Consider the following 24,302-nt stretch of genomic DNA (forward strand, 5'->3'; position numbering starts at 1 on the left):
AACTTGTTTAACAAGCTCAATAAAGGCGCCACATGGACGAACAGGGGCCTTTCGAAGTAGAATCCTTTGGAAAATTTCTTGAAAATAATGTCTGATTTCCATCTCAGCCTCTCTATACAGTTGAATCTCGAAAGGACAAATTTCACTCAAAATTCTATGTTTTCTTTGGGTGCTAGAATCCACTCAGAATTCTATGTTCTCTTTAGGTGCTGGGAAGGACAAATTTCACTCACAATTCTATGTTTTCTTTGGGTGCTAAAATCCACTCACAATTCTATGTTCTCTTTAGGTGCTAGGAGAAAAATTTTTAAGGCACAGGCCCTTAAGCGATCTGGAGGATGAGCACCCTAATCATAACACCCCTTACCTCACTGCATTTTGGAGGTGGTTCCGAACTTCATTTTCAGTTCCTTTTTTCGTCCTAGCGATCATCTTTTCCCATTCCATGAGAGGCAATAGATACAGATAATAAATAGGCACACGAACAAAAACATTGCAAAGCAAAAAAAGATAGTTATTAAATCTTTAGCATCGAGCAAATGTTAATTGTGAGTCCGAAAGAAACATTCCTATGGCCATTTCTGTACATTGAATGTACGGAAGAACTAGTACAGTTAAACATTAATGAGAAAAGAGAAACTTCCTAATAGTCGAAAATAGTGGAATTGGAAATCAAAATTTTTTATTTTCCAAACTACCCAAAATATCGATAATAAGTTTCTCTATGCACACAACAATCCTGCCATACACATCACAAATCGCTAAGTAATAAAGATGAAATAGAACCAAACTATATCATTCTGCTCTTTCCCCTCAGCAAGAAAGAAGTGGGAAGGATCTTAACTCCTTCTAAGAGAAGTCCACCTTTCCAATTCCCACCTTCCCATTCTCTCATGCAGAACTCTATATTTCCTGGATTATCTCCCTTCTCTTCCACAACAAATCTGCCTGCATCAAACTCCATCCACCCTTCCTCTACACGTCTATAGGGGGCCATCTGGTACCCTTCAGTTTCAACAGGTTTATCCATGTCACTCAAATATCGAGCATATATCTGGTGATCACCACAAGGAGTTGTCAGTGAGAATTTGACTGGCTTACGATTCCATCCATATGCTCGAGGCAAGAGGGGAATAATAGCTCTACGACCAAAGTTCCGAATAATGCCAGACTCATGGACTTTGAGCCTGAATGAAACGCTGTATGCCGCACCAGGAGACAAAAGCTTGCAGTCAAATTGACCTTTCACTTCAAGCCAACATACTGCAATTAGTTCTGCTATCTTCTCGAAACTGTAGTCAAAAGTCAAAACTGTGTTATTAGCTTTTCTTTACATACCGTCTTGTAGTTAGTATTAACAAAAAAAACTGAAATAATAGAGCGTTGGATTACCTGGATTCATCTTGAGAAATCCAATGCCAATACCGATTATCATCTCCCCAAGTTATATTCAAATTTCTTGCAGATAACATAAAGCACAACTTGCCTGTGGCTCGGTCTATCCAGAACTTCTGAAATCAAGAAAAATCAGGTCATTAGTGCCAAATATAAACATTCAGTTAATCAAGAAACATTCATGTCATTAGTTCCAAATATAAACGTTCGGTTAAGATAAAAAAACTAGAATATTCTAAGTGGCAACTAAAGTAGCACAAAATAAAAGAAGCAAGGAAAATAATGAACAATCAGGTCATTAGTGCCAAATATAAACATTCAGTTAATCAAGAAACATTCATGTCATTAGTTCCAAATATAAACGTTCAGTAAAGATAAGAAAACTAGAATATTCTAAGTGGCAACTAAAGTAGCACAAAATAAAAGAAGCAAGGAAAATAATGAACACTGGGTAATTGAGGCTACTATTTACCTAATCAAATAGGCAAATCAAGATATTGGCCCCATGTAATATTGTCAGACAATACAAACTAAATTTATAACCAAAATTAGAACTCCGAAGTCAGTGGATGTTAAGATCTAGTTAAGATCATTATAAAAAAGTTATAAGGTTAACTGAGATAAATTTACTTTGAAATTGGACGTGTTATAAATGGATGAGACACACCATCTCCCTCAGCTAGGATGTGGAGTACAGGTCATTTCTATAGATCTATGAAACCGGATTCGTCCTAACCCCTGGACGAATCCCGAATCGGACGAATCGGACACGATTCTGTCCTGACACGTGTCATATTTCCATGACTCGTCGTGTCATATCCGGGTACGTCGTGTCATGAGCGTGTCAGAAAAATTTGGAACGTGTCACGATTTTTGGAACGATTTTTGGTTTCGGATTCGTTTTTAGGGGTTTAAGTTCGCTGTTTTCATTCGCATTCACTGCTTCTGTATAGACCAACAAGACCACTGTTTCCAAATTGGAAGCTAATACTGATATACATCAATGACTCTGAGACTGGGAGTTGTGCAAAAGCTCTCTGGCAATGACTGTTTTGCTTTATCTTCTTCCTTTTCTTTCATATCAGTCACTGTCAGGCTTCAGCAAATGTTTGTTTCTTGAGCTGATCCCTGGTGGGTTTGCAGAAGCATTGAAGTTAGGTTCTCGTGCAAGTGGGTTCTAGACTTCTAGTGGTTGAGCCTCCAGGGTTTGATCTCCTAATGTTTCCTACTTCATCATTTTGCTACAGCTGTCCTATTAGTTTCATAACAGTGAGAAAATCAAACTTAAATCAACATAAAAACCCCTCACATCTGCAATGTGCATAAATCTAATATGACAGTGGCATAACCTTATTATAATTTTCACTGTTTGTTTCAAAGTGCTCCAGTACAGCTCAAAAAGTACTGAAAATTTTCTAATTATTTGGCACACTTGGCACAGGGAAATTTCATTAGTAACTCATTTATGTGACCAGTACCACTGACATTTATTTGAATTTTGTATGTACTATGCATGCTAATAGCTATAGATGAAGATCTATGTTTGAAATCAATAAATTTGTATCATTAATTAAAATTTGTGTAAGAAATATGCTAATAACTAATTTTTAAGATATATATATATATATATTTTAAATATTTATATATATATATATATATTTTTTAATAAAATAATATATAACGTGTCCTAACCGTGTCTTGTTCCGGGGTCAGCGTTTCCCGAATCCGACACCACGAATCCCGAATCCTACGTGTCCCGAATCCTTGTGTCAGGTGACTTAGCTATAGATGCAATTATAGATTTCAATTTGATTTTAAATGTTTTGGATGGAGGAACTGACACATCTTCCAATGTTTTGGAGGAACCCCACCCAGCTTTAGATACCGGAACCTTTGCTCCGATTGTGAACTTTATAGGGGCGCACTCCCAAAAAACGAAACCACACTCTGGCCTCAATTTTCACTCCTTGGAAATTTGGAACCGCCATGCTCCGATACGTGCTCCCACATGCTGAACCGCGCTCTCATACATGCTCCCTACACCCTCCCCTCGGGGGATGCTCTCTATGGACTTCAAGATGCTCTTTAATGAAAATATTAAATTCTTACCTATGGGTAAGTAAAGGATAAAAAGGTAATACTTCCAATTTTTTTTTATTTTTTTTTTAATTTTTAATATTAATATTAATTGTTTTAAATTTTAAATTTTTATGGGTAAGTAAAGCATAACAAGGTAATACTTTTATCTTTTTATTTAAATTTTTAATATTAAATTTTTAATATTAGTATTAATTGTTTTTCGTAGTCTTTGATATGAATAAAATAGAATTGTATATCTAATTCAAAAGTCAATCGATTAACTCCCGATCGGGATGAGAGAGGGTGTCAGAGGCGACAGGCCTTGAGGTGACATGGTTATGGTTAGTACCAAGGCGTTTATTGGAACCACCCCCCACATGCTTAAGGCAAGGGGTGCGGTGTCCTTAGCCATGAATGCATGGGATGTGGGCTGGCAAGGTGGTAGAGGGAGGAATAAGGAAGACGGGAATGGTATTCGACGTACCAGGCAAGTGAATTTCGCAAAGGAGAAGGAAGACAGTGCAGAGCAGAAGAGATGTGGAGGAACTTCATCTGCGAGCTAGCAATGGCTCTTTGGTATGTAGTCCGGCCTCGCTCCTGTCTAATTTATATGCTCTAGTCGGGTTTCTGCGACAATTACATGCGCTAGTGGGGGTTTCGTTAGGGGGAGGGAGAGGCAAGCGGCCGTCCCAATGGGGCTTAGCACAGTCAGGGAGAAACCAGGGGAGGAAAGGGAGGGCCATGGCCCAACTCTGCGTGTCATTCGTATTGCTTTTAAGCCAAAGTTTTGGCAACAACACGGATAATATGGGGCCGAGCCGAGATATAGGACCCTACCTATTGGCTTAGACTGGGGGTATGGGGGATAGCAGGCAAGTCATGTTTGGGGGGCCAAGTGATGCCGAGAGAGGCAAGAAAGAGCCGTGGGCAGTGGGACGAGACATTAACAACGCCAGCAATTCGCTGAGAAAACCTTGGCATTTTCATATGCATGGTAGCAAGAGCGTAGCTAGGGACCCCGAGTGGCATAAGTCACAGAGGGGCAAGCACAACCTTGGCAGGAAACTGTTGGCTAAGGGAGGGGCATGCGGGTATGGCAGCAATTGCAAAATTCGATTCTAGATGGGCCTAGAGGCTTGGCTCCAACTACAGGGGGTGACCAGCAACTGCACCATGGCAAGGGGGACAGGCACGGTGAAGAGATTGTGGAACCGCGCTTGAAACCCAGTTCCCCTGGCTACTTGTGGGCATAGGGATACCTTAACCCGCCGTAGGCCAGGCAGGGCAGAGAAGCAAGGCATGACCAGTTGAGACGGGTTGATACAAATAGAATGATGAATCTAACGGTGTTTCAATGTGTACAGAACATCAAGGAACAGGTCATGGCTCCAGCGAAATGAGGACGTGGTCGTGGAAGTAAGGGCCCGGACCCCGGGCAGCCAAGAGACCCAGCCCAATGGAAGGCCGCAGGGACCGCAAGCCTGTTGAGCACCTCATAGCAGAGGCATCCGCGACATATAGGGATGAAACCGACAAAGGTATCCGTAAGCTGATTGATGACTGGGAAGCTGAGATAAAACAGGAAAGGGAAACAGACGACGAGATAAAGTCTAGAGGACGATGGTTCCTGACCCAAGGAATACACGAGGTAGAATTACGCAATTCAAACACACCCTGCACCTGTACTTCTTGATGAAAAGTCAGCTTGGTAAAGCAATAGAACAAATTTCTGTGGGGATGGCAGTCACATTGCAGGGCCTGCCCAATTACAAAAAAGACGTGGAGAAAATCCTATTCCAGTTGCACAAACAGGATATCAGGATGGATCGTATCGACCGTCACATCCCTTGCATAGTGGAGTTGTAAGGAATGCCAGAGGCCACCGCTGAAGATCCTGCCCTTGTTGCCTCAGACTCTGAGAAGCAGAATGTCAAGAAGGATTAGTTCCTCTATGCTTAGTTTTTGTTTAAGCGGATAGCATTTAAATTTTTTGTTGTTTATGTCAGATGTTATATAGTATTTGGACATGGGACTGAGACTTACCTAGCCTTGCTAGAAAGAGTGAAGCAATTTTGTTTTTTGATGGCGTATAATGTTGATCGATGGCCAACAGACTCTATTTCCCTCGGGGTGAGTTGAGGCCACCTGGTAAAACTGTGTGGTGTAAATTTGCCTTATATATAATAGAAAATAGATGGTCCTGCCAAGCATTACAAAAAAAAAGGTCAACCGATTAACAATTTTTTCAAGATTTCAGAATTGATGGGATTGCAACATTTCATTGGATATTATCATGTATGAGTGTATAGTCATGTATGAGGGTATAGTCATGTATGAGAGTATGTGATTGACATCTAATCAAGAGCACCAAGCCCTATATATACTCTATTGTTGGTGGTGTTGATTGTTGAACTCTTTTCTCATTGTTTTAGCAAAAATATACTTTTTACTCAAACCAAAATCATTAATCAGCCATATTCAACTTTTTTTACTATATTTTAATTGGATTAAACAATTTCATCAAAACTGGATAGTGTCCACTGATGTCCCTAGAGCAAGGTTACTCAGGAGCAGGAGTGATATTTTCAAAAGCTCCTAGTTTAGGATCGAATCGAAAGAGATTTTATATAACATATATTTTTATATATTTTGATGCATATATGTCAACAAAAGCATGTAGACAGTAGAATGATGAATTAGATATAAAAAAACATGGATTGAACCATATAACATCAATCATTCAGAAGTTATAATATTCATCAACCACATCTACAAGTTAGTGACATACAACATATCGATTCTCATGATTCATCAATCTTAAAGTTTCAAGCTTTCAAGATTCAATCTTAAAGTTTCAAGCTTTCAAGATTCAATATATAACATTTGTCATCATTTATCACTAAAGTTGTACTTGTAACCATTACCATTATGAAGTAACTAAACTATAACAAAGAATATCTAACATGAAATGAAATGTTTCAACTTTCAACTTTCACGAAGCATAATATTCATTATTCATTACCAATGAATTATAAATGCCAACTTCAAACTTAAATTGTCATATATTGTTTACAAAAAATACCATAATAAACTTCAACTCATATCCCCCAAAGAGTGGATCCAGCTCTAATAGCTCCAAATCGATTAGATAGATCGATCAATATTCGAATGCTTGTTATCCCACAACGACAAAGGGAATTTCCTATTCTTTTATGTAGCAAAGGATTATACTCGGGAAAATTTCCCGATGAATTTGGATCTATATCCATAGATTATGCTGCACGAGATCTAGCAGCACTGGCCGATGAAGCCTTAATACTTAGTATTACCCGAAATAAATCAGTTATAGACACTAATACAATTCGATCCGCTATTTATAGGCAAATTTTTCATTTACAATCTATGGATAATCAGGTTGGATATGAAAGAGTTAATAGTTATAAAAACTACTAGAAACTAGAAAATACAAGTAAATCTATTATCCACTGCTTGACCCTCTTGCCATGAGAAATTTCTAATTTCTTGTCTCGTGTTTTATTGGGAGTCTCCTCCTGCATAGTCGAATGACCTTGGTGCTCTTGATCATTGGGAGTCTCCCACACAAAGAGGGCTTGGTGCTCTTGATTAAATACAAGTTCCATACCCTAGTACATGACAAAATTCAATAGAAACATTGCGATCCCCCACAATCCCGAATCCTGAAAAATGATAAGTCCATTGGATATTGCATGAGATCTAAAATTCTACTTTCTCCCTATAAAATCCAATGAGGTCGAAACCACTCTCAAACATCTTGAGTATTTCATGGTCATGTTAAAATTTTAAGTAAAGAGATGAAAATGAAAGATAAAAGAGGATGTCACTTTTACTTAAACATTCCCATGCACTGCATATCAACACTAGGACCATAGGATTGAACATTAGGCTGCCACACTTAAAAAAAGTTGTAATAGCTCCCTCTATCACTCCTTAAAAAGCATAAAAGGCAGGGAGCGAAATTTTGTAAATATAGCTATTTGGTCATGTTATTGTTGCAAATTGCTAGATATCCTACCTCTAATAGTGTACTTTCTATTATAATTTATATGGCTTAAAAATTTGTATGTTTGTTTGTAATTAAAATGTGTATGTTTGTAATTAATAGAATCAAAATAATTAATATTCTAATGATTAATGTACCATGGATACCATTTCTATCTTTATGCATCTCCTCAAATATTCTTCTGCAACTAATTCAATACTATAAAAAAATGGATATATATATATATATATATATATATATATATATAACTCCACTCCTAAAGATTTTGGAAATGGTCTTCCCAAGGCTCTCGGTTTTAAAAATACTCCTACTCCATGCAACCTTGCTGTAAACTGGTGTAAATTAAAATATTACATTAGAGTGTAAATTAAGATATTAAATTTTATGTCCATTTTTTTTAATCTTTTTTAATACTTTCTTTCATACTTACTCTTGTTAATTTCTCTTGATACTTAATATTTGTTATTCAATAGAGATAGTAGATAAAATTAGTGAAAAAGATATGGTGATAAGATGAATTTACATTGATGTTCAAAGATTTTAAAGTGCTTTTTTATTTGTACTAAATATTTTTAATTAATCAATATATCTATTAAAGACTTTTTTTGAGTAATATCTTTTCATTAGCCTTAATTTTAAAACCCCAAAGATGTTTTCAACAAAAATCTAAGCTAGAATAGTTGCAGAAAGAAAAGAAATCAATATATCTATTAAAGACTTTTTTGAGTAATATCTTTTCATCAGCCTTAATTTTAAAACCCTAAAGATGTTTTCAACAAAAATCTAAGTTAGAATAGTTGCAGAAAGAAAAGAACTTTGGGGGTTTGGAAAGCATTTTATGCTTTTCAAAATACGTGTGGAGACAGAGTTATGGGACTGGAAAACCACTCAAACTCTTTTGGGCTTCTAGTGATTCCGGTGATTCTCTATGGTTGTGAACTATGGGCCAGCAGTACATCCGACATGCTGTGGAGACAAATTGAGAAAATTCATCAACGTTTGATTACAAACAAATTTAAGATTAAAAGTGCAGTTCCTTATGATATCTTGTTAAGTGAAACAGGGACTGCTCCTATTGAAGCAATTGCTATGGTGCGAATCATAAGGTATTTAAAAAAAATTGAACAAATGGAAGAGGGTAGACAGCCTAAGGTTGTTTTTAATGATAGATTGTGCAAGAGCAAAAAAAACTTGGATGCAACAAAATAACAAATGGTTTAGTAAATGGGGTATTTGCTTGAACGTGTGTCCCATAAACACCAAAGAGATAAAAGCTTTTGTTATGGAAAAGTCCACAAGTGTACTTGAGATAAGGAGCTAGGAAGAAAGAAAAATTACTATATTGAAGTGTTTAATCCTACTCATAGTCATCAACCAAAAGCATACATAGAGGCCAATATTTCTTGGAGAGCCAAAATTCTTCTTGCTCAGTAAAAGACTAATTCTCATCAACTCCGTTGTGAAACAGGGCATTGGAAAAGGCCAAAGGAAGTGTGAGAGAAAAGAGTATGCATTTTTTGTTCTTCTGGAAAAATGGAAACAAGAAAACATTTCATTTTAGAATGTGAGGCCTTCAAAAACAACAAGGAAAGTTATGGAGATATACTGACAGCTAGCTCTTGGAATAATCTATTTAGCGAGGGGTTTGTCGAGAAGCTGGGAGTATTTATTTTGAAGCTTTATAATAAAAGGGCCGAATACATCAGACGATAAAGAAACAATCTGTCCCATAGACTATCTTTAGCCTCGTGGACATTAAAATAATTTCTTCCTTCTTCTTCTTCTACTCCTAAAGGGAGATTTTGGAAATGATCCCCCAAGGCTCCCGGTTTTAAAAATACTCCTGCTCCATGCAACCTTGCTGTAAACTGGTGTAAATTAAAATATTACAGTAGAGTGTAAATTAAAATATTAAATTTTACGTCCATTTTTTTCTCTCTTTTTAATCTTTCTTAATACTTTTTCTCTTTGATACTTAATATTTGTTATTCAATAGAGATAGCACATAAAATGAGTGAAAAAGATACGGTGATATGATGAATTTACATGGATGTTCAAAGATTTTAAAGTGCTTTTTATATTCGTACTAAATATTTTTTAATTAATCAATATATCTATTTAAAGAAATTTCAAGTAATATCTTTTCACATGCCATAATTTTAAAACCCCAAAGATGTCAGAAATTGTTGCTTATTTATGCACTTAGAGAATGCTTTTTTATTCGTACTCAATATTTTTTAATTAATCAATATATCTCTTTACAGAAATTTTGAGTAATATCTTTTCATTTGCCCTAATTTTAAAACCCCAAAGATGTCAGAAATTGTTGCTTATTTATGCACTTAGAGAAGACCATGTTTGTTGGCTAGACTGTGAACGGTTGAAAATTGATAGTAAAATAAAAAATAAAAATGAAATAATATCAAAATAAATCCATCGTAAACCAAGATCTATTATGTGGAAGGGATCGTTAAAATTTAACCGCATTAAAATAAGATAAAAATTAAACATATTAAAATAAATCCATCGGAAACCAAGACCAATTAATTTCGATGAAGGATCGAGCTTCTATTAATGGTACGAGGGATCACGCTTAAATGCCAACCTTAATGAGGTTTTAAAAAGAATGTACAGGTGTTGACTTTGACTAATCTTTCAGTCAATAATAGATTCGAGATTATGGGAGGTTAAGATGGATGAACTTATAAAATTCCCTTAATCTTAAGGAGGTTAAGGAAACTTATAAAACTAGTAAATTTTGCAGTCTAAAATGGCATGTTGATCAATGCTCCACTTTAATCATTTATTGTGGCCTAATCTGTTCACAGTACAAGTAAAATTGCTGGTTGACAAATGCCTTTATTCATTTATTGCGGCCTAAACTATATATTCATCACAGTACAGTAAACTTTATGCATTTGCTGTGGCCTACTCTGGTATATGGATAATACAGCCTACTCTGGTATATGGATAATACAGTATTTGATCTAGGGTTGCATCTCAGGGGCAATAAAATAGTAATATAGGCTAACTTGCCAGAATAAATTTGGGGAATAATTGCGTCTAGAACCCTTTTCTAAGAAGCTGGGTCAATTGTAAAAAACGTGATGGGGCGCTTTGAGCCAGCTGCAAATTTGCAGCAGAAAACAATGGAAATTCCGGTAAGATTTTGATAAAATCTAACTAACAATTCAAATTCCGATAAGATTTTGATAAAATCTAACGAACTTTTTGGAAATACTGGTTACACCTGCCTGGCATTCAAACCAGCTGACTGGCATGCCGGACTCTGGCCTCGGGGAAGGGTCGATTCCTAGATGCCCACAGGACTCTGGCCCCGGGGAAGGGTCCCCTCGGCCCAGCCGCGGGCCTCGGCCTCGGCCTAGCCAGGGGTTGGAGGCCGGTGGTCGCTCACACAGTTTGAGGCCGTCGGGCGCTTACACAGTTTGAACAATGGACAGGAAAGTCCGCAGCTAGGAAGGTCGTTTCCAGCATAGCGCAATCTCATATAGACGCCCGCAGGTGGTACAGACATTGCCATGCAAATTCATATAGTCATACTGATTGCATACAGCCTAGATGCCATATAGCAGTGTTCTCTGCTGTACCTTTCAAACAGCTTGTAAAAACGCAGTTGTACCTATCAAACAGTTTGTAACAGCTTCAGTTCAGAGTGACTTTTTCAAGTAAAAGGTAAGTTCAGGGCGACTTTTTCAAGTAAAAGGCGAGTTCGGGATGATTTTTTTGAGGGGTAGTTTAAGGAGGTGACCTTCAGCAGAAAATTTTGGAAATGCGGGTTACCGAACCGAATGCAGGATTACAGCCATGAAGCTTCAGAATTTTGGGCGGATTACAGCCGTGAAGCTTCAGAATGGGCGGATTACAGCCGTGAAGCTTCAGAATTTTGGGCGCCCAATAATACTGAATCTATTTCCACCCTAAAAAACCTGATTCAAACACTCCCCTAATCAATATTTTTTCAAAAAAAAAAAGGGGCCGAAATCCAGCTAGAAATTGTCGGCCTAGACAGCCTAATTTTTTTTATAACACTGCACATGGACGCCCACACATTCTTACGGAAATGCCGTATGGATAGATATAGTCATAAGTATTCCATATTGCATAGGATTCTTTGCTGTAAAAATAGCTGTACGTTCGATTTTTTAAACCCTGCAGTGCTGATTTTTTTGTCAACATGTGGAGGTTTTCCCCCTTCGATTTTTGAAAAAACGAAAAACTTATTTGAGATCTTTTCAGCCTATTTCAACAAAATAGACTCTAAAATCTGCACCACCCTACCCTCGTTTGTTTGATTGAGATGATAACGAGATTAGTCACCTAGGTCTTGAAATTCTAAAATGCATACACGTTCAAGGTAGAATAAAGGTAAGGGTTATTGAGAACCCTAAATCTTGCAATTCAGACATTTCTTCTACAACCAAATCATAGAACATTTACACGTTTCCCATCTCTAATATCCCAAGTTGTGGTAATTGAGATTGAAAGACGTTGAACTTCTCCCATCTCTAATTTCCCAATCTGTAGTCTTTGAGATTGAATGAGATTCGGACAAAGAAAGATAGCGTTACCTTGGTTCTGCCGTCGATCCAATTGGGATGACAGAGAGCGAAATACAACTCTTTCTTGGGACAGATTTCCAAAGGCGAATCCATCCGTGCAAGAAGGTGGGGATACTGAATTGGAAGCATCTTGTCCCACACGGAGTCCGAATTGCTGGCCGACCTGAATGTCTGATTGACAGCGCTGAGCCTGCAAACATCTTTGGGTGTGGTGAAACAGAGTATATGCGATATGCAGCTCTCTGGCAAATCCCCCATTGTCATCGTCATCCCTTTCTCGCTCTCTTCGCTCTCCTCCATCAACTAGGTTACAATAACAAGAAACCAGAGTAGTTTCTTTGTTCGGATTCGCTCCCTCACTCTTTTTCTACCCAATGTGAGGCCAACCCACTCCGCAAAGTCTGTTATAGCATTACTCTTCTTCCCAATTTATGTTTCGCTTGACTACGCGGGTTCCAGAAGAAGTTTTTATAGTATTCTCTCCTTCCCGATTTATATTTTGCTTCACTACGAAGATACCAGAAGAATTAAAATCTAGGATATCACAGGCAGTCGGTGCATTCATGAAGTAGTTAAATTTGATGACAGGTGTGGCGTTAGCCATGGGATTGGACATTGTTGTCAAAAAGATATTGTGTAGGCACGATGGAAGGCGATGTTGGAAATATTTATTTGAATTGGGGTGTGGTTTCACGGATAAACCAAACGAAAAATCACTTTTTGGGAACATTGTTTTTGTTTGACAGGTTACAGCATAGAAAATTGACAGTTGTATTGAGTTGAATATAGTTTCTTGTTCTTTATCTAAAATTCAGATAAGACCACTTTTTTGACCTTGAAAGTGCCATCACATCTTTACTCACGTTTGAAAGCCATAAGAACCTCCTTTCCTAACGTTTGAAAGAGGTCGGGGAAATTTTTTTGCAAATAATGTTAATTGACACTAACTTTTTTGCAATTTCTTCTTTAGTATCAAGACAACTTTTTCTTTACAATATTGTTAATTGCGATTTTTTTTGTTGTAATTTTTACTTTACTTTTACTAGGTAGACAAATTCACAAATATTATATATATTTTTAATTATTTATTAACATATATTTATATTATTATTTTTTAAAATATAAATATAAATAAATTATAAATAATATTTAAATTAATTATAAATTTTTTATTAATATACAATTATATAATTATATATAAACTAAAACATTTTTTTCAGAGAAAAAACCAGCATAGATTTATATTAAGGAAATATAAAAAACCTCCATACATATAGCTGCAGATTCAGTAGATAGAGAAACCCCCTAAGATTAGAAAAGGACTCATTTACATATAGTCCGAAGACTACCATATCAGAAGCTGAAAGAGGGAGACCTATATATCACCTCAAAATGGCCCACAAGGCCCGAAATTGTCCCAAAAACAGACCCAGTAACAAAAGGAGAAATCCACATATTGATTACAATATATATAACCCATAGAAAGGCACAGACAGATTGACCGAATAGCAGAGATCCAAAAATTGAAGAGGAGATACCAGCATAATAAGAAGAAAAGGAAAGAACGAAGCTAAAAATATCTTCAAGCAAATAGCTACGCCTTGCAGAGATTGGCGATCAGGCATCCTGGCAAAAAAAATCATGACAAGACTGAATTCGCTGAATAATGGCCTGAAGAGGGATCCCCGAACCATTGAAGATGTGATCATTCCGCCAAGTCCACAGAAACCAGCAAGAAATGATGAACAACGATCTCTGAGAAGAGGAATGCTTGCTCCACCAACAAAAGGCATCCTGGACAGAAGAGAAGATGGTGAGAGGAAAACCAAACTGCAAAGACAAGACATACCAGATTTTGAGAGTCGAGGCACATTGAAAGAACATGTGCAAGTTTGATTCCCCGTCGTTTAGGCACATAGAACATCTGCTCGGTCCCTGCCATGATTTCCTCTCTAGAACCTCCCATGAAAGATTTTTATTCCAGAATAGCAGCCAAGAGAAAAAAATCATTTTGAGAGGACACACAGCCTTCCAGAAACAGGTGGGAAACTGCGGCTGAGGACTACCTTCCGTGATAGAGATGAGATCAACATATATAGACTTTACATATGATGACTGATTAGAATTTTTGAGGCTCCAAACCAGGGAATCTTTAGAACCCGATTGCAAGATTCCAGAGCTGCATAGACTCGATTTTGTCATATTCCATTAGGAGAGCATGTATAGAGGGAGGTGCAGATCTTCACCCTCCTTCCAAACCGGGGAAAGTCCCGACCATTCTTTTATCAGCTTATCCCAAGTAAAGCATCCCAGCCTATGAAGGGTGTGGAGCAACGGCTGAGGAAAAGGGAGCTCCCGGGCACCTGATATAGTATCAAAACCAATAAGAATACTGGCCCCTGTGCATATATTCCAGCAGAAATACTTCATGAAGAGGTGTTGTATTTTCCTGTAACTCTGCCAGATGGATGATCCTCTCCCGACACCAATGGATCTTCTCCTGTACCAATAAACGATACTCTTACCTCGAAGGTATTTTGCCTTTATAATTTTACTCCATGGTCCGTTGCCAAAAATGCCTCGGTGAAGTGATTTGCACAGAAGGGCATTTCCGAAGGTGCGCAGATTCAAGAGGCCCCATCCACCAGCATTTTTTGGCTTGGAAATAGCCGAAAGCTTGACAAGGTGGATTTTGTCCTGAAAAGAATGACCACCCCACAGAAAATTTGCAATCAATCTGTTCATGTGGGTAATAATGCTAGCAGGGAGAAAAAAAATATGGCCCCAATAAACTGAAAGCTGTAAAAGAACCGCCTGGACAAGGATGAATCTCCCAGCCAGGGAAAGGAGTTTTAATTCCCATAATGAGATCCTTTTATAAAAACGATCTATTAGCCATAGCCAGTCCACATGCGAGTTCCCTTTTGCTTTTAAGGAAAACCCCAGATATTTAAACCCGTGCTTTATGGGAAGAGGAGTGATATTCATCAGATCAGATATCCAAAGGATAATCTCCATATTTGATTCATTATGAAATAGGAAAGATTTTTCCTTATTGATAAACAACCCTATAGCTTTTTGAAAGTTGACGAGGATATCATTTATACAGATCCATGTAGCCTTGGAAAGCATAGCAAATATAAGGACATCATCCACGAAAAGATTATGAGACAGAGAGACTTCTTTGCAGATCTTAACCGGCTGGCATCACTGCTCCACTACTGCTTTATTTATCTGCAAACTGAGGGAATTCATAACCAGGATGAAGAGCAGAGGGGAGAGGGGGCATCCCTGACGAAGACCCCTCTCAGCCTAGAAGAAAGGCGAAGGAATTTCGTTGACTAAAACCGAATATTTGACATTCTCAATGCAGCTCATAACCCAGTTAACACATTGAGTCTTCAGACCAATTTTAGCAAGAAGGATTCTTAAAAAACCCCAGTCCACACAGTCGTATGCTTTTTGTAAGTCGTTTTTGAGGATGGTCGCGTCCCTGTTTCTTTTTAGCATTGAGAACAGAGCCTCTTGAGTCGTAGCAACTGCATCCAAAATAAAACGACCCTTTAAAAAAGCATGTTGGTCTGCCGAAATAAAGGAATTCAAAATTGGCTTCATTCTTTCCGCAATGATTTTTGATGATATTTTAAACATGATGTTGCAGAGCGATATAGGTCTGAAATCATGAAAAGTTTCAGACCTCTTTTTCTTTGGAATTAGAGCTATATAAGTTGAAGTGGTGGCGGGATGTATGCTTCCAGACATCCGGGAGGCTTCGACCATGCTCAAAGTCTGTTTTGAGAAGATCAAAGAAATGTGAGAAGAATTCAATAGGCCAGCCATCCGGCCCCGGGCTTTTATCATTTTTGAAGGACTTTATGGCTTTTAAAAGTTCCTCTTCAGTAATTGGCTTGATAAACTCATCGTTTGCAGCTTCATCAAACATTTCAGGAACCATCTCAATGCCCCACATAGCATCTTGAAAGTGAACCTCCCTTCTTCTGTATTGATTTTGGAAAAAACTTACAGCCTCCGTCGTGATCTCCTGTTGCGTTATGTGAACATTTCCAGCTCTATCTTTTATGCTTCAAATGTAGCTCCTTTCTCTCCTAGCATTAGCAAAATTATGAAAAAATCTTGTATTCCTGTCACCCTCCTTGAGCCATATGGCTCTGCTTTTAAGGCGCCATGTAGCCTCCTCTCTTAGCAGGATGGTATGTTTTTTCTTCTCCAATTTCCTTATCGTTCTTTTTAGATCTAAAGAGAGATTATTGGGATCTGCTGTCTGTAGAAGGGAATCTAGTTCTTTCCGTATGTTTTCCAAGTCCTGTTTCTCCTTTCTCCTTTTAAGATTCTGCCATTCCTTTGTCAGAGCCCGCAAGCTTTCCATTTTAACGCGAAAGGGCATGTAAGGCGCCATTTCAGATTCAATGAGGCTCTTCCACTTGCTAGAGATTAATTCATTATATGAAGAGTCAGTTAGATGAAGCCGATTGAATTTGAAAGGATAGCCAAGTCTGATCGACTTTTCCCTCCATTTTAGGAAGATGGGTCTATGGTCTGAAGAGTAATCGTTCCCAATGGATAAAAGCGGCATTCCCATTTTTGCAATAATGCTAGCATGCACAATGGCTCTGTCTATTCTTTTTGCTATAAAGGCCTGTTCTGTCCTACTATTGTCCCATGTTGGCCCCAATTTATCAGGGGCAATGTCCACTAGATCCCTACTTAGTAGTTCTTTCCTCATTCTATCAGCCAGTGGATCCTTTCCCCTGCAATTGCCCCAGCTTTCGTTAGGACTGAGAATCAGGTTGAAATCGCCCACCATCAAAAGAGAGTCTAGCTCAAAAATGCGAGACTGAAAGAGGCTTTCCCAGAAGGGAAGTCTATTTTTATATGGAGCATAGATATTTATCAAATTGAGAACAGAAGCTTGACCCCTAATATAAGCGGTTATAAGAATTCCTGCGCTGCATCTGAAAGCTTTTGCCCTTATCAATCCTGGGTCCCATAACACAACAAGGCCCCCTGACTGGCCGTTTGCCCCCGTGGCTACGATATACCAGTGCGGAAACATTCTCCTAAAGTAGGCAATTGACACATTACTAGGATGCATGGTTTCTTGGACAAAAATGATCTTTGGATGTGCCCTGAAAAAGACATCTTTAAGCGCATTAAATTTCGGAGCTGCGCCTAAACCCCTAATGTTCATAGAAACTAGGAAAGTCATTTTGATGATTCCCCAACCGTACATGCTCTAAGCGGCTGAAATTCAGGAGAGTCAAAGACAGGAACTTCCACAAGTGATAGATTCCTTATTCCATGATCAGTAGCTATAGTTCTACCTCTGAAATGACGACTTCCTCCTTTTGTTTTTTTCCTAACCGTTATATTTTTTGTTGAATTTGGACTTATATTAGGAGATGTAGCGGAAATCGGCTTATGGATCGTCAGAGGTTCAAATTCTAGAGATGTTCTATTTAGAAGATGGTCAATGTCACTATTAGGCATGTTAACAGGAGAGACAGCGGCCGATTTATCCGGAGAGATCTCATGAGAATGCTCGTGCGTAGCTGGATTTTTTAGTTTGGAGATATCAGACCGAGGTTTAACAGGCGTAGGAGAGGATGAGGATATCTGGATTGGGAGAGAACCAATAACAAAGTCGCTTTGATTCATGGGCGGGGGAGAGGGAACCGGGAGATCCTCACGGGGTTCTGGAATTTGGGCGATAATAGGAGGCGAGGAAATAGCATGCGACCGACCATGGGAATCATGAAAAGAACTACTTGGATCTAGCTGAGATATAGATTCATGGAAATGATTCTTCTTTTTGGTGTGAATCCCAAGATTTTGTTCCATCTGATGGGGGGGATCCCTAGCCTGTAGAGATTCCAAGGAGTGATCGGAATCGAACCTCCTGTCCAAATTGAAAGAAGATTTTTTAACTTTTCTAGGTGCCCGATGACAACAGTTTTTGATTAGGTGACCAGTTCTATGACACCAGGAACACCTGAAGGGTATGCCCCAGAAGTCTAATCTTTGATGGATTTTTGAGCTACCCCAAGCAATCTCCAGGTGATCAGGGTATCCTCCTTTGTAAGGTCTCTCGATGAGGATCCAAGCAATTCGCTTGTCCTTCTCTCCTCTACACCAGGGATCTACATAAACAAACCTTCCAATCGAATTGCCAATTGTAGAGAGAGTTTCTTCTGACCATAGTTCCAGCGGCAGATTCGGGAGTTTCACCCAAATTAAATTGTTTGATGGTATGTTCTTTAGAGGATCAAAGCCTATATACCATCGAGAAAGAGCCAAAAAACTTCTGCCAGAGACCCAGGGAATGTTCAGAATCATCTCAAGATCAGATGTGTTTAAGAAGTGGAAAGAGTACCATTCTTTCATAAGCCGGGAGATGATGGGGGTATACCCTATGGTGGGCCCTAGTATTGCAACAATAATGCTGCAACTCCTGGAACTCCCTTCTTTAATTTTATCAACCCGGTAGTTCGTAACAAACTTGGAAGCGACGGTGCTGTATGCACAAGTACTAGCTCTTGCCGCAACTGTCACTTGGTCAGCTGGCACAAGTCCGCTAAGAGCTTAAGCCAACTTCTATGAGCTTTTAGAAGAAGCTTTTTAACTGATGAAAGAAAGCTAACTCAAAGGGGCTAATTTACTTGCAGAAAGAAACTGGAAAGCGGAAAGGAAATGCAAACCCTAGCAAACCCTAATTTTACCAGCTAGCCCTACTGATGCGAAAAAGAGGATGCAAGCTACTAAAAGAGATGCCATTGACTTCTAGGAAGGTAAAATGCATGTGTCTAAGTTATCACTATCTGAAGAAAACACCTTTTTGTATTTTTGAATAAGTTGTCACAATTATCATGCATACAATTTAACTGTTTTTGACTGTGCAGAGGTGGATTGGCGAGAGGAGATGCTTAGAAGAGGTCGGGAAGGTTCAGAGAGTGCCTAAGGGGTCCCTAACACCCTTCCAGAGAGTTTCACAGAGTTTGGATATCAAGAAACCTCATTCGTGAGCTTCTACAGGAAGTCTGCAGGGGTTCTACAGGATGTTTCAGGGATTTCTACAGGATGTTCAGAAATTTCTACAGGATGTTTAAAAATTGGATTTTGGAGGATAGGTGAGTGAGGGAAGATGCATGAATGGATATGGAGGTAGGATAGGGGTCTGAAGTGGCCCAGGGACTGGTGGATGGAGTGGTGAGAAGGTGTAGATAGCTAAGTTGGCTCAAAGAAGGCTGAAACAATGATGTACAAAAACTAGGGTTATGTGAGCAAATGTGGCAAACGTGAGGTAAGGATTCTAAGTAGAGGGTGGAGTGGATGGTGCTGATGGAGAATAAGTAGATGAAGGAGTGGTACAGGTGCTCTGCAAGTCGTTTTTCCAATCTGAACCAACAAAGACTTGTAAATTCAAAGACCTAGTTACGTTGACCTAATTTGCTAGCTGTCAGTAAAGAGAATGAACAGAAGTGTGACCTGCAATGAAACCATGTATTTTAACTCATGCAACTAAGCAAACGAAAGTTTGAACTTTTAACCAACTTCTACACATGAAGATCAAACACTAACGATTGCATGGCAAAGCAAAATCAGTGTTTTTGTGGGCAGCAAAGTCATCCTAGTCACAGCTCATGATCCCAGTGAGGGAGAGGTGAAACCACAGATGTTTGTTGGCCCTTTTCTTGAAGCTTTTTCTGTTAGCAACCGATGAACTAAATCTGAGCATGAAAAGTTATTTTACTCATAAAAAACAACCTAAATAACAAAACAAGATTTAAATCTAAATAGCATATTTTATTCTAAGAATGCAGCGAAGACACATGAAAGTAAACAAAGGAGGTACTGGGCACTTGAGATGGGCCCAACCCCAAGAGCTACAGCCTCCTAAGAGAGATTTAGAGCTGGTGCAAAGCTGGATTCATCTTTATTGAGCAAGAAAAGAAGAGTTACATCAAAACTGTCCATAAGGGAAACTTGAAAATGAGCTGAAACCAAAGCTAATCTATTGCCTCAAAATCGAAATACAAACTAGCTAACTTCTGCCTACAAAATGACTAACCATTGGCTAACTACCAGCTACCAACTAACCCAAATGAGGCCCTAAGCCTTCTTATTTATACAAATTGAGGACCCAACAGTCCTCCTAAACTTTAGGGACTCGGCTGCCCAAAACTTGTAGTTAACAGTAGTCCTACTTGACTTGCTTGGCTGCCCTTGTGCTAATTGATTTAGTGGCCCTTGAACTCCGAGTTGATGGTGGAGAATTCGAGGTAAGGGCCCATAAATGAAGGGGACACCTTCCTACAAATCCTCTCCCTTGTTCTCCCACGAATTTGGCTGCCAAGTGCTCATTAAAACCTTCAATTTTGTCTCCAAGTTGACCAAAAAGGCTACGCAAAGCACCCATTAGACTTGTTGGCATAATGACTAACCCAATTCACTCTATTAGCATAAATATAATAAAAAACATGCAATAAAATAATGAGAATGGTGGATTAAGTCGAATTAGGAGGTTGAATGAGCCCAAATAATTATCCATTTTTGGGGCTCATCATCACCCCCCTACTGAAAGTGTTGCTCATCCTCTGAGCAACCAATTTATCTCCTCATCTTTGATGGCCTTGGTGGCCTCCCTGTCATGCCAAGTTTATGAAGTGATGTTCTCTTCTCTGTCATGAAACCATGCTTCTTTGCTTCTTCCCACTGCCTGTGCTCCTTTTCCTATAGAAGTTTCAGCTTTGGTATGATTGTGCAAGTATATTCAATCTGATGGTGGCAATGGTGGTGAAAGGAGATGAAACCAGTGGAGGATGGAAGAAAAGAGTGGTTGCATGCCTCCTCAACAGACTTCTAGCTTCAAATCCCTATCCATAATTGATTCTGGCCTGCCCAAAGGCTTCTACATGTTGTTTCTGGTAAAAATACAGAACTTCCTGTAGAAAGTTCTGTAGCTTCCTGTAGAAGGATGAACCATGACTAAATTGTGTCTGAACCCTGAAAAAAATGAGTGTTCATGGAGGGGATGGATGTGCTTAGGGTGGCCAGCACAGGTGCTGCCTCCCTAGCTAAAATCTCGACCAATTTCTCCTTCTGATGCCCTTTCCCCAAAATTCCTGTAGTGGCCGTTTTCTGGCTTCCTGAAGAAACAGTCTGCTAACTTCCTGTAGAACCAGTTTTCTCTGATTAAGCTTGCTTGGCTGGGGGTGCCTTCTCCTTGACCTGTGCTGTGGTTGCCTTGGGTGTGTCCCTACTTGTTTGGCCTTTTTCAATCTTTTCTACCTGGGTCTGCAATCTTTTTTCCGAGGTGTTTGTGCCATTGTTCCTCCCACAGTTTTAGGCTTAGCAATTTGGCCCATTTCTCCTTTTCCACTCTGTTTCTTCCTTCTTTTTCTTTCTTGCTCTTCCTCTTGCTTTCCTTGTGATGGTTTCACTGTGATGCTTTACCCTAGGTTTTCTTTCCCCTAGCTTCCTTACCCTTAGTTTTCTTCTCTGCCTCAATATCTTGCTTCCTCACGCTCTGTTTTGGCTTGCACTGATCAGAATGGGAATCATGTATATGGTTTCCTCCCCAGAATGTGGAGGACAGTATCCCTCAAGTGTTTTTTTTTTTTTTTGCAAACCATTCAACCAGTCCTGTCATGTTTTTCACTCTATTGAGTCTTGCCATAGAAAAGATAATGGGCTTTTTATGGTCATTCAAAATACACATGTGTTCAGCTGTCTGTTCGGGATTGAACAAGAGTTTTTCAATTGAACCATGTAAAGCAGTAAGACGATGTTGCTTCTCTATGTAAGGGAAATAACTCTGCATGTCTGCTCCAGGAGAAACAATGTTGGACTTGGGATAAAAAAACATCAAGTCCATGAACCACAAGATAAAGACCAGCAAGGGTGAAAGTAGTTCCTGTCATACTGGCCAACAGTATCCTTGCTCCCAACAATCTCTTGATATGTGCTAGTGATAATAAAATCTGTATGATTCATTGCAATTAGATCTGCAGTAAACTGGAAAGAGAAATGGTATTTTTCTTCATATTTTTCAGTATATGTCTGAATCTAAATATTTGGTCTTCTCCAAAGCATGGGCTATGTTGCACTGAAGACAATTCCAGGCAGCAATAAGAAAACAACTTTTGAATTCATAGACAGACTTGCATTCACATTTTTCCTACCCCCTCAACACATCGAATTCACCACCTTTTGAATTATTTGCATGGGAAAGTTCTGTTCAGGCCTACCTCACTGAGAATTTCCACCCTCGATGTGAACAGTCCAAGCTTCATTGTATGTTGGGTCTCCTGTAGCGCAGCTTCCTGTAGAAACGCCTGTAGAGTGCCCCTGCGCCTCTGAACGATCTTGGTATGCGGGAGAATTTTGAACAAGCCGAAAAACTTCGCGAAGGACGTCAGTTTAACAACATTCAGAGGCAGAGGATTCAACCAAAGAGGTTTGTAAGTGTAAATGAACAACAGTTAACGTGAGTCTTCAGCCGAGCATTCCTTTAATTACTGCGTGATTTGTGGTGAGGTGGCAAAAATGTGTGTTGTCTTCATTTGAACTACAGTGATGTTATAAACTGTATGTTCTCCTCTATCTGTTAATTATTTGACGTCCTGTGCACTGGAGTTCAACAAATCTACCACTAACTGTGTTTTTCAAATTTCTCATGAATGACCATACACGCATGCTGCGTGATTTTTCCTTGAGCGCTAGAGAACTGGATGTCAAGTTAACCTTGCTATATTCGTGGCTTAATTTCACCATTCCATTCGTTCATGCATTTCTTTAATTAGATTCATGCAATAGAGGAACAGGTTTTAGTCATGTACCTGAAGTCAAATGGCTGCTGTGAAGTGCTTTTTGCTGCTGCATGCTCATATTTTGCTGTTGCATGCCTGGATCCTTTTGTTGCATGAGGGCTTGGCTGATGATTTTTGGTTGTTTTTCCTTGTGCAGGTGTCCTCTGACCAGATCTAAGCTGCAGGCATTTGTTTCCACGTTCAAATCTGCACCTTCAAGCTGTTGCTGCTGAATTTTCACCGGACCAAAACTTGTTTTCGACATTGCTTCCAAACGGTAAACCGGATTGATCTGAAACTTGCTGAGCGCATTCCTATCATCATTATGCACCTCCCATAGCAAAATCGTGATCAATGGATGCACAGATTTCGAGAAAAATGGAAAATGGCTGAATATTTCAGAGATCAATTTCTCGGAAACCGTGCATCGGAATCAGCTGAAACTGCTTGGGTAGGCTACTATCACCCATGTGCATCTCCCCATGAAACAGGTTTTAAATGGATGCACGGATATGGAGAAAATGCAAAAATTTCTGATGGTGATGGAGGCTAATTTCTTGGAAACCGTGCACCGGAATGGGATGAAACTGCTCGGGCATGTTGCCATCATCCCTATACAATTCCCTGTAAAACAGTTTTTCAAATGGATGCATCGTTTTCAAGTTATGGCAAAAACAAATTTTGTTCTATGTATTTTCTCTTCAAAGCATTTTGCAAGTTTTTGCATGGAAAGAAAAACTGAGCTTGGGCTGTGATGCAGGTATGGAGATGATGGAGGAGGAGTTTGAAGATTGCAGGAGGACTTCTGAACCCTTGAGGAAGCTACCGTGTTCGCCAAACCACCTTTTTGAAATCCATTTCTAGCTTCCTACAATTTCTACAGGAACTTCCTGTAGAAGCACAATGAAGAAGCACAATGAGGTGGAAAAGATGATGGAAAAGGGTGAGGAATGGGAACAGAGGTGCTTGCAGGCCTAAACAATATATTCCAAGCCTTAGATTCCCTTCCAAAATCGAATCTGGCTCGCTTGAAGGTTCTACAGGATGTTTCCTGTAGAAATACAAAACTTCCTGTAGAAGGCACAAAAATTCCTTTGACCTTGTTTTGAGTGATCCTCCTGACCTGAAACTTCCTTACTGCAACCTGCAATTATTCAATGCAAATTAGGTTTATTTTTATTTTTCTTTTTCTCTTTTTTTTTTTGAAAAACAACTAGGGTGCCTCATGGAGGTTTTCACCCTAATTGCCTGCCCTGGGCGCCTCCAAGGGAGGTTTTCACCCAGAGATCTTATTCTCTTTTCTCTTTTTTCCCAACCCATTGACCGCCTCATGGAGGTTTTCAATCAATGAGCCAATTTAAGGCGCCTCCGAGGAGGTTT

The 24,302-nt window shown here is 39.1% G+C and overlaps 2 protein-coding genes across 3 annotated transcripts; both read right to left on the reverse strand.

Annotated features, from left to right (window-relative positions):
- Positions 1-627: 627 nt before the first annotated feature.
- LOC149196692 (F-box protein PP2-B11-like) lies at positions 628-12,724 on the reverse strand. 2 transcript variants are annotated; one of them, XM_089405612.1, is made up of 4 exons: positions 12,488-12,724; positions 12,106-12,455; positions 1,393-1,511; positions 628-1,292 (listed from the first exon to the last, which is right to left on the reverse strand). In XM_089405612.1, the coding sequence occupies exons 2-4, from the start codon at positions 12,394-12,396 to the stop codon at positions 791-793; spliced, it is 912 nt and encodes a 303-aa protein (XP_089261738.1). In that variant the 5' UTR covers positions 12,397-12,455; positions 12,488-12,724; the 3' UTR covers positions 628-790. The 2 variants fall into 2 exon arrangements, with proteins under 2 accessions (XP_089261738.1, XP_089261737.1); XM_089405611.1 differs by having other exon boundaries at positions 12,106-12,724.
- Positions 12,725-16,180: 3,456 nt separating this feature from the next.
- Positions 16,181-17,323, reverse strand: LOC149196693 (uncharacterized). Its single transcript, XM_089408390.1, has one exon. It carries the CDS (start codon positions 17,321-17,323, stop codon positions 16,181-16,183), a length of 1,143 nt encoding a protein of 380 aa, XP_089264516.1.
- Between the last annotated feature and the right edge of the window lie 6,979 nt (positions 17,324-24,302).

This window comes from Pinus tabuliformis, chromosome 2_2 (assembly GCF_031772625.1).
Source record: "Pinus tabuliformis cultivar Carrire ecotype Pingquan chromosome 2_2, CPIR1, whole genome shotgun sequence".
NCBI classification, from domain to species: Eukaryota; Viridiplantae; Streptophyta; class Pinopsida; order Pinales; family Pinaceae; genus Pinus; species Pinus tabuliformis.

Coding starts and splice junctions, on each gene's coding strand:
- LOC149196692 (XM_089405612.1), bottom strand. CDS start 12,396: ATGGAGGAGAGCGAAGAGAGCGAGAAAGGGATGACGATGACAATGGGG. Junction 1,512..12,105: donor GGATCGACGGCAGAACCAAG/GTAACGCTATCT, acceptor TCTTGATTTCAG/AAGTTCTGGATAGACCGAGC. Junction 1,293..1,392: donor ATTTCTCAAGATGAATCCAG/GTAATCCAACGC, acceptor TTTTGACTACAG/TTTCGAGAAGATAGCAGAAC.
- LOC149196693 (XM_089408390.1), bottom strand. CDS start 17,323: ATGACTTTCCTAGTTTCTATGAACATTAGGGGTTTAGGCGCAGCTCCG.